Below are 19,215 nucleotides of genomic sequence, written 5' to 3'. Positions count from 1 at the left end.
AAACTCTCCTCTGGGACAAACTCTAGGCAACCACGCCGAATGAAAATTTTGTCCTACGGGACTTCCCCGTGAGGGCCCTTCCCATTGACGCTCTCCGTCCCCCCTGCGAAGCCGCTGAGTGTTTCTATTGGCCGAGCAAGATGCCAATCGCCGAGGCGGGCTTTCTATTGGCTTCAGGGCGGGCGCTCAGAGGCTAGAGGGAAGGAGAAGGGATCAGGAGCGGGAGCTGAGGGGAGGGAGAGGTCGGTCTGGGTCTGGCTGCTGCCGCTGTTCGCCCGAGGTCTTCAGGCCGGGCTGCGGCTCCGTCCTCAGTTTCTGGGCACCATCTGCGAGGCTCCGCCAGGCTAGCGTCAGAGAGCCGCAGGCGGCGGCCGCCGCATCATGTCAGCCAAGGACGAGCGTGCCAGGGAGATCCTGAGGGGCTTCAAACTGTATCCGCCTGGGAGCGGGGCGGGGCCGGGAGGACTCGGGAGGCGGCAGCTCGCTGAGGAGACGGGCCGGGGCGGGGGCCGCGCCAGGTGGGCACGCGGGGAGAGGGTGGCGGGAAAGGAGGAAAGGAACGGCGCCCGGGGGCCGCCGGCGGGACAGGGCGCGGGAGGCGGGGAAAGGGGCTTCCGGAGGGAGGGAGGGGACGTTGATGGGAGCCCCGTGGGTAGAGGCAGAGGAGCCGCCGAATAGGGCTGGGAGAGGCTCCGGGCGTCGGAAACCGGAGTCGGGGAGGCGCACTAGGGTCAGAGAAGGGAGGCCGGGAAGGGGCTGCGGCCCGAAGGGGAGGGCCGAGGGGGCGCGGTGGGCTGGCCTCGAAGCCCAGCAGCCTCTGGTGGGAATCCCACCGGGGCATCAGGGGGAAAGTGACTTGGAGCGAGTGACCTTGTGTGGGGCAAATACAGATGCTGGTGTTGAACTCTCTCAATGCGAGTGGGGTTCTCGCATCCTGCTCCGCACCCCCCAACCCCGCCCCACCCCCCACCCCACCCCCCCGCCCCTCCTTTCTTGTTTCCACAACTTTTCTTCCTCACTTGTGGCTCCTTCCAGGGCTGGAGCAGAGGAAGGTTGGGAGTGAGAAGTCCGAGATGGACCTCATCTTAACTCTGTCTTGGCCCTTGGAGGTGTTGGACGGTCGCTGCTTCTCCCTCAGCTCCTCAGTTCTCTTTCCAGCGAAATGAGGACCCTAGATGTGTGCGTGAGATGCCTTGAGGCGTTTTGGTTTTGCACTGGGACTCCTGGCGAAGGTGTGTCTGCTTGCACGAGTTTGTGTGGTTAAGGCGTAGACACGCTGGAACTGTCCAGCAATTACTTGATTACGTTGGGGACACGGTAGGATTTAGCAGGGTGTAGAAATCATTGCCTCGGGCCTGTTGTGGTGCTGCGGGTACTACCTTCTCACCTTACCCTAGTGAAACTGTGTTTGAATGGAGTGTTCATCTGTGACCATTTGATGCAGATGGAAAAAGTGCAGTCTTGTCCATTCCAATCTCACATTTTCCTGCTGACCTTAATCTCTTCTTACATCCTATGTTTACAATATGGAACATTCTTCAGTTCGTCTCTTAGTGAACATATAGTCATCCCTGTAGGGCTCCTCCCCTGGAGATTTAGTCAAGCACTGTGCTCTGAGCTGACTGTGTGTTTCCACGGTGTCCATTTCACCCCTGCAAATTTTCATTGCCTTGTCATAATCAGAAACCAAGTTGGTAGTAAGCTTTAGAACCCAACAGCAAAAAAGTTAACAGGAAGTTTTGGAGGTACAAATTCTTAAGTTTTTCAAAGGGGAACTGACCTGCTATGCTTTTTTTTTTTTTAAGGGAAGGCATTATCACCTAACCTTACTGCCATACATGATAAACTTTCAGTACTTTTATGCAGTGAAGTTTCCTAACAGCCTCTTTAATATATTAATAGCTTCATGTACCTTCCCGTTTCTCTTCCTAATAGTGCCTATAGATAGGAATGGCTGAAGTGTTAGAAAAGCTATGACACGGATTTTATTTTTCCCTTAAGTAATTTATATTGTTACTTAACATTTATGCTGTAAACGGTACACTGAAGACTGTGAAGAATTGAGAGATTTCAGAAGCCATGTTTTTATCTGATTGGAGTTAACATGTTGCTGCCAATAAGAAAGGGTCTTTTTAATGGCTTTGAACAAACCAAAAAGGGAAAGTTTGAGCTTCTCACCTTCATTCTTGGTTCTTGAATATTGTTCAAGAGAAACTTTGGCTCTTGAGAAAGAGGCAAAGGACAAATATGGAAAGAATAGAAAGTAGAACCTGTGTCGTTCAGTGCATCACGAAACAGGCTTTCAGGGAAAATTTGACCCGGGCTGATTAAATCACATGGGGAGCAGCCACCAAGAAAAGTTAGCATGGAGACAACAGAATATCATCCTCTGGTAGCTTTTATTCCCATCCGAGAATTAAGAGAGAAAAGGAAAGAGTTCTAGGATTTGTTACTACCTTCAGGGAAAAATAAAATTAATGTTTTAATAAGAAACTACATGACTGTTATCCACCTTTTATTGGATAAATTGTTCCGAGTATCTTTTTCTGTAAGAAGAGTCATTACTACAAAAAGAGATCACCATTTTATTCTCCTGCCAACAATGTTGATAGTACTCATTTTCCACATTGACTGTGTTGGTCTTTTTCTTTTTGTCAGTTCGAACAGTAGATGACATCTTGTGTTAACTTGTGTTTCCCTGTTACTGCTATCTGTGGAGAGGTAACAGCATAGCGGTTTAGAGTAAAGCTTGAGAGCTTTACTGTCTGCAGTGGAATTCCAGCTCAGGTTGTATGTCCCTGAGGAGCTTCTTTTAACTGCTGCTACAATTTTCTCAGCAGTTAAAAAAGGATAAAAATAGTACCTTATCTCCTAGAGTTGTTGTGAGGATTGAATGAGTTGATATCTAAAGCATTTAGCCAAGCACCTGATGCCTGTAAGCACATTGTATTAGCTATTATCGTCATCATTGTTATTATTAGAAGTCACAAAATCATCTGTTTGGCCATTTCTTTTTCTTCTATGAATTGTTTGTTGATTTTGTTTTTGCCCATTTATTGAATTGCATATTTTTCTTATTGCTTTGTAGATGTTCTTTACTGTAATGTCAATCCTTTGTGTATATTACATATTGCCAACGTTTTCTCTCGACGTTTTGCTTTTTTGTTGTTGAACAGAAGTTTAATACTATAACTTCAAATTCATCAATATTTTCATGTGGCTTTTGAATTTTGTGTCTTGTTTAAGACCTTCCTTATCTTACTGTTAATTAATATCCTCCTATGTTTTTTCTCTTTCCAATGTTTAGCTCTTTAATCCACCTAAGATGTATTAATACATATGGTATGGGGTAGAAATCTAACTTCTTCTGCTATTTGGGTAGACAGTTGTCCACTACCATTTACTAAGTAGTTAGCCCATCCTTTCCCCACTGTTTTGAAAGCTATCTTTGTCATGTACTAAGTCTCCATAAGACCTGGGTGTATTTTTGGAATATTTCTGTTTCCGTTTCACTGATCCATTTAGCTCTTCCCATTCCTTTCCTGATTTAATATAATTTAATGCATTGATTTAATATAGTTTTATAGCATGATTTAGTATAGTTTACAATAGGATTGATATGTCACAGAGTTATGTGTTTTAAGTCATATAAGTTCCTTATAAATATTCATGTACTTTTTATACAAACAGAACTTTGCCTGTGTGCTCATAATAGATACTCAATAAGTATGAATAACATACTTCATAAATCAGGCATAGTCTTTGTGTCTGAGAGAATCTAACATGAACTTATAAGTTTTTTCAAAAATGAAATATTAAAAAAATTTTTTTTTGGCTGCTCAGGCTTGTGGAAGGAATCTCAGTTCCCCGACCAGGGACCGATCCCATGCACCCTGCAGTAGAAGCTCAGAGCCATTAACCAGTGGACCACCAGGGAATTCCCAAGATTTCTTTTTCACGTCACTTCCACACCATCTGCTTTTAGCTCATACACGTTAGGAACTAAAGTTGTGAATGAAATATGACTTGGGGAACAAATGTGATTCTCCTGCAGGGTTTTGAATTTGAGTATTTAAGTAGCTAATATGGAGATTTTGTTTGTGAATTCTGCATTCCGTATTTTATTCATTCAATAAATGTCTGTTGGGCTATTTCTGAACAGGGCACTGTGCACTTAAAGGACAAAAATGAATGAGTCACAGACCCTTCAGAAGTCTAACCATTTTTGTGTCTATTTAGAAGGGATATCTTTTTTTTTTTTTTTTTTTAAATATTTATTTATTTATTTCTGTCTTAGTTGCAGCATGTGGGATCCAATTCCCTGACCAGGGATCGAACCCGAGCTCCCTGCATTGGGAGCTCGGAGTCTTAGCCACTGGACCACCAGGGAAGTCCCAAGAAGGGATATCTTATAAAGCCATGCATTTTTTAAAATAGTATTTAATTTTTCTTTTACAGGCTCCAGCTACCTAGATATGACCTTTGTTAATATTTTAATATAGTCTTCTAGTGTAGCTAATGTTTATTGTATTTTCTTTTATTAAATGGAATCATAAGTGTTATTTTGAAACTTTTTAAACTGAATAAATTTATCATGTTCATAATTTTTGAAGATAGTTATTAATACTCTGAGTTGCCGTCAGTGACATAGATTGGTCATGGAAAGCCTTATACTAGTTTTGTAGTGTAGGCTGTAATGCACTGTTCTGCCTATCAGATTATTTTTTCCTCAACATAAATCTATAATTTTATTAAGTTAATATCAAGAAACTGACATACTACCATAAGAAAGAATTATGCTTTTATGATCTCATTATTTTTAATCTGTCTGGAATTTGCTTTGGTATAAGGTATGAAGCAGTGATTTAATTTTTTTATAAAGATTGCTAATTGTCTTTATTTATTTCCTTATACCCTAAATATTAATATAATATCCAGAATATAAGTGACTGCCTACAAATCAGTAAGATAAATATTTAATTCAAAATGGGCAAAGGATATGAAAAACAGTTCACAGAAGAAAAATGCAAATGACCAATGAATAGATTCAGAGATGTCCAACCTTCTTAAAACAACAAGGGACTTCCCTGGTGTCCAGTGGCTAGGACTTCTGCTTCCAGTGTAGGGAGTGTTCCTCGATCTCTGGTTGAGGAACTAAGATCCCACATGCCTCATGGTGTGACCCAGAAAAAAAAAAAAATTATCCCTTTTTTCCCAATTAGTTAACAAAAGCTTAAAAGATTGATAATAGTCAATGTTGGCAACTACTGGGGCAAAGGGGTGCTTTGTTTGCTCTGTGTGTGTATGTGTGTGTCTGTGTCTGTGTAAGACGTTATGGAAAGTAATTGGTATCTATCAAAAATGTACATGTAGCTGCAGCAAAGCACAGAGCAGTCATTGGAGCATGGACTACAGTTGCAGATTTTATTGCCTCTACCACTGTGACCCTAGGCAGAGCCCTCAACTCTGAACCTCAGTATCCATTTCATTTCTTTAGAGGGTTGCTAAGAAGATTAGATGAGACTGCATATAAAATGCTTAGTACAGTGCCTGGCTCATAGTAAGTAATAAATGTTAAGTGCTATATTATTTGTTTTATTAATACTTATTAATAGTAATCATAGTGTTAATATTACTGTAAGTGAAAAAAGTTAAAGTGTTAGTTGCTCAGTCATGTTCAACTCTTTGTGACCCCAGGGACTGTAGCCTGCCAGGCTCCTCTGTCCATGGAATTCTCCAGGCAAGAATACTGGAGTGGATAGGCATTCCCTTCTCCAGGGGATCTTCCCAACCCAGGGATCAAACCCAGGTCTCCTGCATTGCAGGCGGATTCTTTGCCATCTGAGCCACCAGGGAAAGCCACTTATTTTTCTGAGGTATAACCAATGACTTCATGCTATCATTCTTTCTCACTGAACAGCTATAATATCTGTTTTGCTTCTTTGAAGAAATGGTTCAGTTAAGTAGCATTGACGTATACCTAGTATTTATCGTGTTTTCTAGCAACTAATCACATTCCAATTTATGGCAGTGAGCAAAAAAAAAGAACTAGTTTGACTCAGGTTTCTGAAAGCAACTTTCACTTATGTTCTTGCATTTCTTCTCTATAGTTTGCTCCTGGATCCCCCACCTTCTCTTTCTTAGAGCACCTTAATCTTTGAGTTTACTTCCAGTCAAAAATAATTGGTTTTGCATCATCTATTTACTTAGATTTCCTTGTTAAGAATAGTAGACTGTTGAACTTTTTCTTGAGTGTCAGTATTGCCTAAGAGATACCTTGACCAAGTGTTAAAAGTGAGTCTGGAGTTTATAATTCCTAAAACGTAGTTTTTAATTTTATCAACTCCAAATTTGGGGAAAGTAAAACACACCACCCATACAGCCTGTGAACACACAAACTTTTTAAAAATATTGATTGCTTTATGTATTTGGCTGCTCAAAGTCTTAGTTGCAGCTTGCAGAATCTTTTTTATTTGACAGGTGGAACCTAGTTCCCTGACCAGGGATCAAACCTGGGCCCTGCCTTGGGAGCGCAGAGTCTTAGCTACTGGACCACCAGGGAAGTCCCCAAACAGATTGTTTTGATCATTGATCATAGACTTCATGGAGATTGTGATTGGTAGTTTGTTCTCCAGAACCTTCCTGCATGGGGTTGGAGAAGTTATTGTTATCCTGAATTGACTAAATGACTATAACATCCTATAGTTTTTGTTATTTAGGATTTTTAAACAGGAATTGCTGCTTTTGCATTTAGGGGAGGAATTTAGAATATAATTAGACACTTAAATTCTTCTTCAGACCTTCTAAATTTCTTTCTAGGATTATGTTTATAGTGAAATATAATACTGACTTCTGGAAAAGTGTAACAGAATATGTAAAACTGTCATGGAAAATTCCAGTTGTATCATCATTGTATTTGATAGAAGACTAGCAGTGGTGCTGAGGTTTGCCAGCTCTAGGTTCTTATTAGGCTTGACCTCACTTTTGCCTCACAGGCATCACTTGTCAGCACTCTGCGTCCACAAATCGCCATGTTAGAGGAGGACTTGACTTCTAAAAGTATGGACCTGTCCCTATTCCTGAGCTTTGGGATCAGAGGAAGATACTATTAATGGCAAGGCCATCTTGTCTAATAAAATCTGACTATTCCAACCATTGCTTGAATGCTTAAAATTCAAATTAGCAAGATTTTAGGAGCAACATTCTTCTTTTGCTTTTCACCTGCTGATAATTTTGAAGTTGAGAGGAAAAGCAAATATATTTTCTTAAGTCCAATATCCATAAAGATCTCAGTGGATTGGACTAAAGAAGTACACTGTTTATAGAGGAATTTGCTTAGACTGCAGTGAGGATGGGGGAACACAGTGAAGTGGAGCTGGTCCAGAGGAGAGACACTTGAAAAATGTCAGCACAATAATTGGAGAACTGAGGAGGATTAACCTGAAGATGAATTGGGCAAAGGATATGAGTGTTGTAAAGTTTTAAAAAACTGTTCTAAAGAGTTAAAATTGAATGTATTCTTTATGGCTCTCAGAGGACACAAGGTTAGCAGTTATAAGGGACAGAGTTTAGCCCAGTTGTTTTTTGTCTTGGAGGATTTTGCGGGGTGGGCCTCTGTGCAGCAGGCAGGATCTTAGTTCCCTGACCAGGGATCAAACCTGTACCCCCTGCAGTAGAAGCAAAGTCTTAACCACAGGACTGCCAGGGAAGTCCCAGCCCAGTTATAATAATTAGAGTTACCTGAAGAGAAAAATTTTTTCCAGAAAGTATTTTAAGCAGCAGATGGATGCCTGTCCATCAAGAGTATTGCAGAAGGGAATTCTATTATGCATCAGATAAGATATTAGAGTAGATGGTTTCCAAAAGGACTCAAATCCTTTCAACACTGCAGTTCTTTGATTTGGTGACAAATTTTCTTAGTTAACAAGCACTCTTCAGCAGCTTATTTCTATTGAGATATGTACTACACCTAAAATAGGCAAAACTTTTTGTGGTTTGATATAATGAAAGCATGATATTGTTTCCTTTTTGTTTTTCAGACAACTCTTTAGAAACTCATTATTGTTAATGTGTTTTGTTTAGTGTATTGTGGATCCACTGATTCAAAGTTATGGAGAGCAATTTTTGCCTCTGAATTTGAATAAAGTCCAGAGAACTAAACATAAGTAGCTCTAATATAAAAAACACTTTACATATAGCCACAAGAAGAAAGGGGATAGCCTAATAATATCTCAAATTCTTGTAATTTTTTTCAGTTTTTCAAAGCCCTTTGATGCATTATTACATTATTATTATATACAACTCTACACAATATTAGCCTCACTTTATTGACGAGAAAAGTAAGGATTGACAAGGTTGTCGCTAAGATAAAGGCAGAACCTTAACTTAAACATTGGCTTGTCTTTCTACAAACTACTGTTTTCTATAGCATATCATGATGCCTCGTTGGAGAATTTATTTTTGTTGCTATATTATCGGTTTTGAGTTTGAAAATTTTCCTCAGTGGTCAAGTCACAGATTTATTTTTCAGTTGGAAATTATTCTCTTCTGTTGTGATCCTACCACCTGTATTCTTCTTTGTTTTTCCTCAATTCTCAGATACAAAGGGCAGGATTTAGCTTGGGGTAAGGGAGAATTTCCTAACAATTAGAGTTAGCTGGGTTTCAACTTACAAGTGGTCATAAGCAGAGGGGGATCCAGATATTTTGCAGAGGGGGATCCAGATACTTGGGGTTTGAAGCTTAATTTTGAGGCCTTCCTAAAAAAAAAAAAATACGAATTTTTTATAAGTAAAAAATGGGCCATGCAAATGAGGTACACAGAAGTTTAAGCTGATTGGCTTCATGGTCAATCTGTCTCTGCACAGAAATCACACCTGGCAAGTTTATTTGAGGGAATATAAGCCTGAAAGCCACTGTTCTATGTTCTATTCTCCCTTTTTCTTTTGTACAACTACCAGCAGAAGGTGGCCTTTCCTCAACTTCAGGGCCCTAGTACACAGGACAGGACTGGTGCTTTAAATTAATACATAACTAGAATCATCTATTGGAGAAGGAAATGGCAACCCACTCCAATATTCTTGCCTGGAGAATCCCGTGGACAGAGGCGCCTGGTGGGCTGCCGTCTATGGGGTCGCACAGAGTCGGACACGACTGAAGCGACTTAGCAGCAGCAGCAGCAGGGGGGAAAAAAAAGACGTTTTCCAGAAAAAGATGTTTCCCCCACAGACTGGGGGCCTTAAACAACAGAAATTTATTTCTCACAGTTCTAGAGGCTCGAAAGTCCAAAATCAAGATACTGACTGATTTGGTCCCTGGCTTCCAGATGGCTACCTTCTCCCTGCGTCCTCACATGGTGAAGAGAGACTAGATGGGCAAATCGTACGAGAGTCATAACTCTGACATGTGTGGCACTGCTACCTGGCCGACAGTTCTACTTGGAAAGGATGATTCGTAGACAGGTCACTGCAAAATAAACTTTTTTAAGGGACTAAATCTGAAAATCTAGCCTGATCACTTACCTCATGGAATAGAAATTGAGAGATTTAAATTAAACGTCTTGCTTTTGAACTACTTTCTGTGAGAAGGATTAAAGGCAGAGGAACTCTGGCCTTAGGGCTGCCCTTACTGGTGGTTCATTCAGACATTTGTTAGCAGGGTCTGTAAGTGCCAGGTAATTTACTAAACCCAAGAGATGCAGAATAATAAGCCAGTTTCTTTATCCAAAGAGCTTTTATAAGGGAGGGAGAGACCGAGATGGAGATGATAACAAGCAGAATACAATGCAATAAGTGCCTAGTAGTATGAAGTACTGAGGAACCTCAGAATATTGTGGAACCTGCCACTGGAGGCATTCTAGAAGACTTCAGAATTATCATTTGAATCAGGTCTTGGATGATGAGTAGGTGTTGAGCAGTTTAATTTTAAAGATACAAGAGAGTAACAGGAAGGAAAGTGATGGCATGGAAAATGAGGAAAGAGGATCTCAGAGGGGAGTTGGGGTCAAAAATGAGAAAGAGGGCTTCCCTGGTGGTGCAATGATCCTCAGTCTGAGAAGAGTCCACATGCCGTGGGCCAACTGAGCCAGTGCAACACAACTACTGAGTCCGTGCTCTAGAGCCCACGAGCCACAACTCCTGGAGCCCGTGAGCTCTAGAGGCCACATGCCACAACTACTGAGCCCAAGTGCTGCAACTACAGAGCTCTCATGCCTAGAGCCCAGTCCTCCACAGCAAGAGAAACCTCCACAGTGCCCTGAACAGGTTAAACAGGGTGACATAACTACTTCTTTAAACCTCATTCTCTTGTGGAACCTGCAAAATTTGCAAGCTGCAGTAAAATCCTTTATTAAAATCCTGAATTAAAAAAGAAAGAGAAGCCACCACAATAAGCCTATGCACTGCTACGAAAAGTAGCTCCTGCTCGCTGCAGCTACAGAAAGCCCACTCACGACAACAAAGACTCTGCACAGCCATAAATAAATAAAAAAAAAAGAATGAGAAAGGATGAGGATCAAAAACAAGTCCTTGAGATTGCTGGAAATTTCGTTCACTCATTGAATATTTGAGACTACTGAAAGTTCCATAATCCTTTCTTGGTGATCTTTTTGAGAGTAGTAGCTATTTGGGGAAACAAATTAACTGTCAAGATTTAAAAAGTGGTTAATAGATGAGGAAATAAATTCAGCAAGAATAGATTACTTTTCCAAGAAATCTGGTAACCTGAGAAAGCAGAGATTAGGGAAGTAGCTTGAGTAGGCAGAGAGATTTTATTAGAGTAGAAGTCACTTATTAAAGCTTATCCAGCTTATAAGACAAGGATAATGTTTGTTCCATCTGCCTTATAGAGATATTATGAAATTTGAGTGGAATAATACTTGTCACCTCACTTTAAAAACTGTAGCTCTATAGATGCATTGTGCTTACTATTACACTGTTAAATTATTTATCTTTGCTTTAAATTTCAGGATTGCTTTCTATTTTTCAAATTTTAGGTTCCATGTTTCAGGGTGTTGATAAAACCAGAGCTTTAGTGATCCTTTTTTTTACTCCAGATTAGACATCTGAAGCCTTTTTCACAATTCTGGAGGATAATTATGGCTGCTGGAATGATGAAATAAGCCCCTTCCATGGCACATATGTCCCATTTGAAAGCCAAAATCATCTTTAGCCAAATCATCCTTTTTTTTTTTTTAAGGGTTACAACTTGAGGAAGTTGATTTCTCAATACTGTAGCATTTTTAAAGCTAGGTAAAATTTGGGTTCTCTAAATGTGGATTTCAGTAGGATTAAAGGTAATATTCCTGTTCCTCTGAATAATATATAAGAAACAGCTGCTGATCCTTTTGGGAAAGTACCCTGTGTTGTGTCTTCCTCCATCAGGAGGTTTTGGGAACCAAGTAAAAATGCGAAGGGAGTGTCTATGAATCTCTGGTTGTGTCTTTTCTAGCTTGTTTCTGAGCAGTTTCAGGCACATAACCACACATATGTCAGTAGAAGAATACACCTACTAGAAAAAGAAAGGTTTGTCTCATTGTTTGTCTTTGCTAGTGATATGTGTTATGTTTCAAATACTGATCTTTTTCTCATTATAAACTACTTGCCTCCACTCTTTTCCCAAGCCAGTTTGAATTTTGATTGTGCATTTTCCAAGCATAGTACCTCTGCCAGGCCAGAGTATTGTTTCACTGGGATATCACCACTGATCACGGTGTGCATATTATGTTTCAAGGATACTGAAACCAAGTTTCTCAGGGATCCATTTATATTTTCTCACCTTGTCCCCATGCATAGGAGAAATACCACATGGAAAAATCAGTAGCAACTTATTCGGCAAAGAAAGATGTTGTTGTTGTTGTTGTTCAGGCGCCAAGTCATGTCCGACTCTTCGCAACTCCATGGACTGCAGCAAAACAGGGTTCCCTGTCCCTCACCATCTCTTGGAGTTTAAATGTCCATCAATTAGAACTGGTTCTTTAAACATATTAATAAATAGGATGCTCTCTATAACCAATGCTAGGGCAGAAGGAGCCTAGAAGGAGGGTTTTGGTATTTTAAGAATTAATGAAAGGCAGGGGGAGTTCTCTGGTGGTTCAGTGGCTGAGACTCTGTGCTCCCAAAGCAGGGGGCCCGATTTTCATTCCTGGTCAGGGAGATAGATCCCATATGCTACAACTAAAGAAGCCCACATGCCGCAGCTAAGACCCAGTGCAGCCAAATAAATAGTTTTTTAAAGGATTACTGAATGAATACCTTATTAAAAAAAAATTAATAATGGGAATAAGAGAAGGAAGTGAGTTCAGAAAGTTAACAAGGAAGAGAGGGTTCTAGAGGGGAGAGATCATAAAGGCAGAGTGTTAAAGAACAGAGAACAAGAACAAAAAGAAAAAGCTACAACCAAAAATGAGGAAAGCAGAGCAAAGAAAGGCACTCCTGTGATGAAAATGCTCAGGATACCACTAAATAGAAACTCCCTTTGTTTACTGCTGGTCATTACAGCTGCTTCCACCCCAGAGGAATGAGAAGGGGGAGGTTTTTCCTCATGCCTGTGACCTTGGTTTTGAAGCTTTGCCTCCTATTGCTCTCAGGTCAGCCATAGTAGACGTTAGCGTATGTCATTTGTGCTTAGTCAGCCATTTTGCCTGACAATTCTACTTGAAATTCCTCTAGACTATAGGTAGAGAGCCTCATTCCCATGTATAATTTACTCTGCCAAGTGATGAATTCAACTTAATACAGAATGGGCTTTTCATCCTAATGTGTTTTCGTGTACAGTTTGGCTTAGTGATGAAACTGTTCTCCCTAAGGAGAATGGGGTTTTGGGGTCTGTTTGTTGCCTTTTGTTTTTGGCCGAGCTCCATCTCTAAGCTGGCCTTTCCATAGCCTGTCGAACCCTGAATGAGCAGCTCTACTTGTTTGGCTTCTAGGCACTTTTCAGTGAGCCTTGCTTTCTGGTTGCTCAGCCTGAACAAGAATCTATCAACCCCTCTGACTTGCTCTCTGCTGCTCAGTGTGGTTCAACACATATTTGAAAGGCAATTATGTGCTGAGCACTGAGAAGAGAAGGGTAAATAATACAGTGCCAATAGAATTTGACTCGCAGACTTATATTCATGGTGCATTCTGATAAGTAATGTGATGCAAGTTTAAACAAGTATACAGGTGCACTGAAGAGGGATAAGAGTTTTGCCTCAGAGTGTGTCAGGGACCATGATCAGAGAGGTTAACAGCAGCACTGAGTCCTTAAGAAGAGTACTGGATGGGGGAATACACTTTCTAGGTGGAGTGGAGCAGTAGTCTGCTAAAAACTCAAGCAAAAGAAAATAATGTCTTTGGGAAGTATAGCAATTAGGGGTAGCTGGAGGGTAGGCTGTGCCTAGGAACTAAGGTAGGAGGTGACTGGAGAATGGAAAGGATAGCTGAGACTAGACTCAGTGTCTTCCTCCCTCCAGTAAGCTTTGACTAACCCTCTTAACTTCACTCCAGGCTTTCAGCAGTTCATTGTACCTACTACCCTCCTGGCTGCCTGTTGGTTTCCCGTTCTTTATTAAATTGTCCTTTCTACTTGACCTGCCTTCTTATCTCACCCTTTTCCATTGTTCTTTTAACCTATTATTAACTTATAACCTTTAAAAAAAGAGTCAGTATTCCCCAAACCTATTTACAAAGCTTGAACTTTATATAAAGTTCCTTAGAAATGTGTGTGTCTGAGGACAGAAAGTTTTTTTTTTTTTAATGCTCACATGGGATTAATTGTGCCCATGTCAAGCAAGAGCCAAGGTCTTATCTTTCTATCCTCTCGAACAGGGGTCCCCAACCTCTGGATCTAACTCCCAATGATTTGGGGTGGAGATGATGTAATAATAATAGAAATCAAATGCACAGTAAATGTAATGCGCTTAAATCATCCTGAAATCATCTCTTACCCCATTCAAGGGAAAAATTATCTTCCACAAAACTAGTCCCTGGTGCCAGAAAGGTTGAGGACTGCAGCTTTAGATCAATGCTACTTGAACTATTACTGGTAACAAGCCAGATATTTACTTCTAATCCTTTATAGACTGATGTTTTTATAAAATAAATAAAAATGAATTATTAGAAAGATGACATACAAATGTCAAGAATTGTATTATTAGAATCAACATTCAAATTACTCTGCTAAATTCCTGTTAAACTTTTTATACCCTTGTCCTAGACAGGTAACCAGTGCATTCACAAACGAGCACCAGTCTGTGGACCACATTTTGAGTAACATGGCTGTAGAATCCCCAGTACAATTTGTGCCTGATACACAGTCGAACTTCAGTGCATGTTTAAAGAGTAAGTATGTGAATGAGATGGTTAGCATGATTATAGTAGAAAGGGGAAAATGAACAATGGCAGCTCTCTTTAGAGAGCTGAAGGGAAATAATTTAGTGAGAAAGTAAAGAGTACTGTAGCAGTGTTACCCTCCATGTAAAACAAGCTTTCATTCTCTGAACATTGTTCCTTTGGCTCTCTAGGCAAATACTAGTAAATCACCTGTGTGAATTTATGAGAAATACTAGTTTTGATCTTGCCAAAAATATAAAAGTTACTATAAATGTCTATAGAAAACTGTCAACCTGCTTATCTGAACTAGTTTTCAGGAGCAAAGCTACAGTTGGCAAGGATTGATTCAGATAGTAACCCTGCTCTTTCAGTCAAAGTACTCCTCCATGTCATAATATGGACCATACTGCCAAATGCTTTCCCTGCCTGAGATTTTCTTGTTTCCTTTTGCATCTTCTCAGAAGATTAGCTGAATAAGGAAAGAAGTCTTTATATCAAAAACTTGATAATAAACAAGCTTTCTGTGTCAGGCACGATAACTTCAGATTGCTTATTACACTACAAATTTTCAGTTCCTTAACGCAAATTGTAAGGTCTTGAATTACTTTCAAATAAGAAATTCATGCTATTGTTCAGAGGATAGAAAAGCAGGAGGTGTATTCTTTGATATTCGAACACACGGCTGCATTTCAAGGAGATCATTAATCTAAAATATTTAATTAACTGAATGCAACTTATAACAGGGGAGTTCTGCTGTCATAAGTATCTTGTTTCCATTGTGGATCAGTAAAACCAGCCCTCCATATTCATGGGTTCCACATCTAGGGATTCAACCAACTGCATTATCAGAAATATTTAGGGGACTTCCCTGGTGGCGCAGTGGTTAGGACTCCACCCTTCCAATGAGGGGGCATGGGTATGATCCCTGGTTGGGGAACTAGAATCCCACATGCCCAGTGGTGTGGCCAAATTTTAAAAAATATATATTCAAGAAAAAAAATTCCAGAAAGTTTCCAAAAAGCAAAGCTTGAATTTGCCATGCCAGCAACTATTTACATAGCATTTACATTGTATTGAATATTATAAATATTCTAGAGATTATTTAAAGTATAGGGAGAATGTGCATAAGTTGTATGCAAATACTACACCATTTTATAAAGAAGGGACTTGAGCATCCACAGATTATGATGTGAGAGGGTCCTACAACCAGTCCCCCACAGATACCGAGGGTACAGCTGTACAGCATCAATAGCTCAGTCCATAGTCCTTATTCTCTACTAACCATATCCCAAGAGAACATTGTTAGGTGGAGCAAAAGGACCATTTTTGTGGAATATTTGAGGTCTGCCTGCCTTTATCATCTGATCAGTTTCCTCAGCTCTTCTAGCACTGGAGGCCTGTCCTCATAAAGATACCCAGGACCTTGCAGCTGCCTGAAGTCACTTCTTTTCAAGAGCATGTAGTATGGACAGGCCTCTGCCTGAATGTGAGCGATGTTGACTACCTGAGTACCTTTCTCATGAGTTCCTGAGAAAGGTGTTTAACTTCTGAGATCACTGCTGTTTCATGTGAGTGTCATTATCAACTGAGATAAGATTGAAAAATAGAAAAGAGAGGGGCTCTTAGGACAGTGCTCAACTGGTATATTGAATGTAGGTACTCAGATAGTAGTTCTTTGCCCTGCCTCTTGCTTTGAAAGACCAGCTTTAAGCGGTTAATGTAGCCAAATGTCAAATAAGGCTGGAAATACTGTTTACCTTTTCCTTGGTAAGTTTGCTGTTATCAAGTTGAACAAGACTGCTAGGAAACTGGCTTCTCAGGTGGCTTAGTGGTAAAGAATTTGCCTGCTAAGGCAGGAGACGTGGGTTCCGTCCCTGGGTGGAGAAGATCCTCTGGAGAAGGAAATGGCAACCCACCCCAGTATTCTTGCCTGGGAAATTCCACAAACGGAGGAGCCAAGCGGGCTACGGCCCACAGTGTCCCAAAGAGTTGAACGTGACTGAGCACGAATGCATGCTAGAAAGCTAGCTCTGAGAAATGCAAAAAAGTTAGGACTTTCTTTATCTGTCTGCACTGGTAATGAATCATTGATTAAGAATTATTGATCTTTGTCACCACTGTTCAGCTAATACCTTCAGTGGGGTTTCCCTTAGCCTTTGGAGATTTTTACAGAAACTCAGTAGAAAGACAAGAACCTCAATCTGAGACAGATTTCTTTTTTCCTAGTCCTAACTGGACTAGATTATCCAGCAACACCCCCTTACCATTTGAATGTGGGGGAGACCAACCCCTCAACTAGTACTAGATCTCTTATCTGGACATTATTGTGGTTTTCTTGATTTTAGAGTTAGAGTGGTTCAGTAATTTCTGGAAAGCTTGCCTAAGCTAAAAGAAATTATGTCTATAGTCACATAGTATGTCCTCTTTGTAAATATGTCTTCGGCTCATCAAGAATGTATAAAGAATCAAGAATCGGGGACCCCAAAGGTAAATGAGTTCTGATCCATGAAATACACCAGTAGCATAATCTGAACTGACATGCCACAACGCCACACAGCATCCTGTATTCTACAGTGTTTGAAGTACCTTTCCAGCCTCGTGTCCCAGAAGAACTGCTTGTCCTGTACCACAAGCTTAGACATCATAACTTACCTTCTGTCCCCCAGTCTTGAGTATAGTTTCTCCCTGGTACAGACTTAGCACACAGGAGGGCTGTTTATGTCATAAATGTTAAGAGAATAGGTGTTGAAATCAGGCATTCAAAAACCAGTGTTATGACATACTGGCTTCATGACCTTTGAGCATAGTACTTGCCATCTCTAAACCACAGATTTCTCATCCATACAAGGACTGTAATAATCATGCCTATTTCATAGGGTTGTGCGGATTAACTTAGATGTGGATAAAACACTTAGCCAACATCTGGCACTCAGCACATGTTAACCATCACCATTACACAGTAAGTGCTGAATATACATATCAGTGGGACCGTTATGGTTGGGTATGATTCTGCCAAAGATTCTTGACATCCAAGAGATGTGTTACATGAATCACATGACATCAGAATTCTTTTCATTACTTGGTAAAGTCTTCCCCTTTAGTTTCTTCCTCTTTAGTTTATTTGAACAGAACTTTACTCAGAAATGGCTGATCTGATAAGGAATATCTGATAAAGTATACCAGCTGATTCAAATAATTCTCCAGATAATTTTATGCAAAAGTTTTCCTATTTTATTGTTTTTAGAAGTTATTTTGGAGAACAAACAGTCTGGTGATTTATGAATACTTTTATATTTTCTATTTATGAATACGTACATACTTTGTCATTCTACAAAATAGGCTAAACGTTTCTAATTTTCATGGGAAAGCCCTCGGGAAAAAAAACCCTTTTTGTTCCACCTCCATGGAAATTTAGAAACCTGAAGTAGAATGTTGCCAAGAAGCTTCATGCATGCTGAGTTGCTTCGTTCGTGTCCGACTCTGCTACCTCATGGACTGTAGCCCACCAGGCTCCTCTGTCCATGGGATTCTCCAGGCAAGAATACTAGGGTGGGTTGCCATTTTCTACTCCAGAGGATCTTCCCAACCTAGGGATCAAACCGGCTTCTCTTGTATCTCCTGCATTGGCAGGCAGGTTCTTTACCACTAGTGCCACCTGGGAATCCCCAAGAAGCTTCAAAAGACCCCATGTTTGAGCATCTCAGTGTTCTTTCTGCACATAGTGAGAAGCATTTGGGCAAATAGTCCACTGTTTGTTGTTGGTTCCTTAAGTGCTGCCAGGAGAGACTTATACCCCTGGGGTCTCTTAGGCCCCAGGAGTGGGTTGATGGAGGATGGTTAGTAATCTGCACCAACTTCAGTTTATTAGCTGTACTGCTTCCCAAACATGTTTTTGGCAGTGAAATATTCTACAGGTCTCCGTGTAGTGTTTCTCTATCCATTTCCAGCACAGCAGCCAAAGATTTTATTTTTCCCGTAACAATTCTTTAGACAGTTGATGTTTTTTTTTTCTTACACTGCCCACCTTTCTTCATTCTCGCTTGTCCTTCTTTGTGCACATGAGCTATATAAGCTCTAGCAACTGTTTTCACCTGAAAAATGTAGTTATTCCAAACTTTCACCTCCCTAAAATCTTATTTTTTAGAAACATCTTTTGACTGCCCTATCAGTTCTTTGTCCATCCGTGGTAGACTGCCCTCCCTGTCTGTTGGCATAGAGTGTGGGCTTCAGTGGCTGTAAATGTTTCTTTCCATTTAAGAGTTTTCCTTCCCAGAACCCTATAGCTACTCAGACCACGGCCCTTGAGCCAATGCTGAATCTCAAGTCCTACCCCAGACCTACTGAGCCAGAATGTAGATTTTGACAAGATTTCCACATGATCTATATGCACATGAAAGTTTAAGAAAGCGCTGCTGTAAATCACATTTTGCTCAAAGCGAGAAAAGCTGTCAAGTGTGGTTCTCAACCCTGGTGTTCAGTGAAATCACCTGGGGAACTCTGAAAAATACAAATGCCTAGGTCCCATCTCCAGAGGGAGAAGGCAATGGCACCCCACTCCAGTACTCTTGCCTGGAAAATCCCATGGACGGAGGAGCCTGGTAGGCTACAGTCCATGGGGTCGCTAAGAGTCGGACACGACTAAGCGACTTCACTTTCACTTTTCCCTTTCATGCACTGGAGAAGGAAATGGCAACCTACTCCAGTATTCTTGCCTGGAGAATCCCAGGGACGGCGGAGCCTGGTGGGCTGCCGTCTATGGGGTCGCACAGAGTCGGACACGACTGAAGCGACTTAGCAGCATCTCCAGAGATTCTGATTTAATTGGTCTGTGGAAGTGGTCCAGACATTGGGAATTTTAAATATTCCCCCAGTCTATTCTAATATGCAATAAGGTTGAAAACCACTCA

At 40.7% G+C, this 19,215-nt stretch overlaps 1 protein-coding gene across 16 annotated transcripts in view; it reads left to right on the top strand.

The window, feature by feature from the left end:
* The first annotated feature begins 188 nt into the window (after positions 1–188).
* Positions 189–19,215, top strand: part of PDE6D (phosphodiesterase 6D) — a 56,031-nt gene continuing 37,004 nt past the window's right edge. For 2 of the 16 annotated variants that reach the window (XM_081585659.1, XM_081585669.1), the window contains exons 1-4: positions 189–383; positions 1,036–1,179; positions 5,374–5,560; positions 14,193–14,317. In XM_081585659.1, the coding sequence (XP_081441785.1) occupies positions 14,307–14,317 (11 nt within the window). In that variant the 5' untranslated portion in view covers positions 189–383; positions 1,036–1,179; positions 5,374–5,560; positions 14,193–14,306. Of the gene's footprint in view, positions 519–639; positions 731–1,035; positions 1,233–5,373; positions 5,561–5,697; positions 5,877–14,192; positions 14,318–19,215 lie in introns of those variants that run through there. The other 14 variants (XM_081585655.1, XM_081585668.1, XM_081585664.1 and 11 more) reach the window with 12 other exon arrangements.

This window comes from Giraffa tippelskirchi, chromosome 3 (assembly GCF_054371585.1).
Source record: "Giraffa tippelskirchi isolate mGirTip1 chromosome 3, T2T-mGirTip1v1.2.pri, whole genome shotgun sequence".
Lineage (NCBI taxonomy): Eukaryota > Metazoa > Chordata > Mammalia > Artiodactyla > Giraffidae > Giraffa > Giraffa tippelskirchi.
Note: the sequence above shows the minus strand (reverse complement) of the source record. Positions and strands in the feature narration are given on the sequence as shown.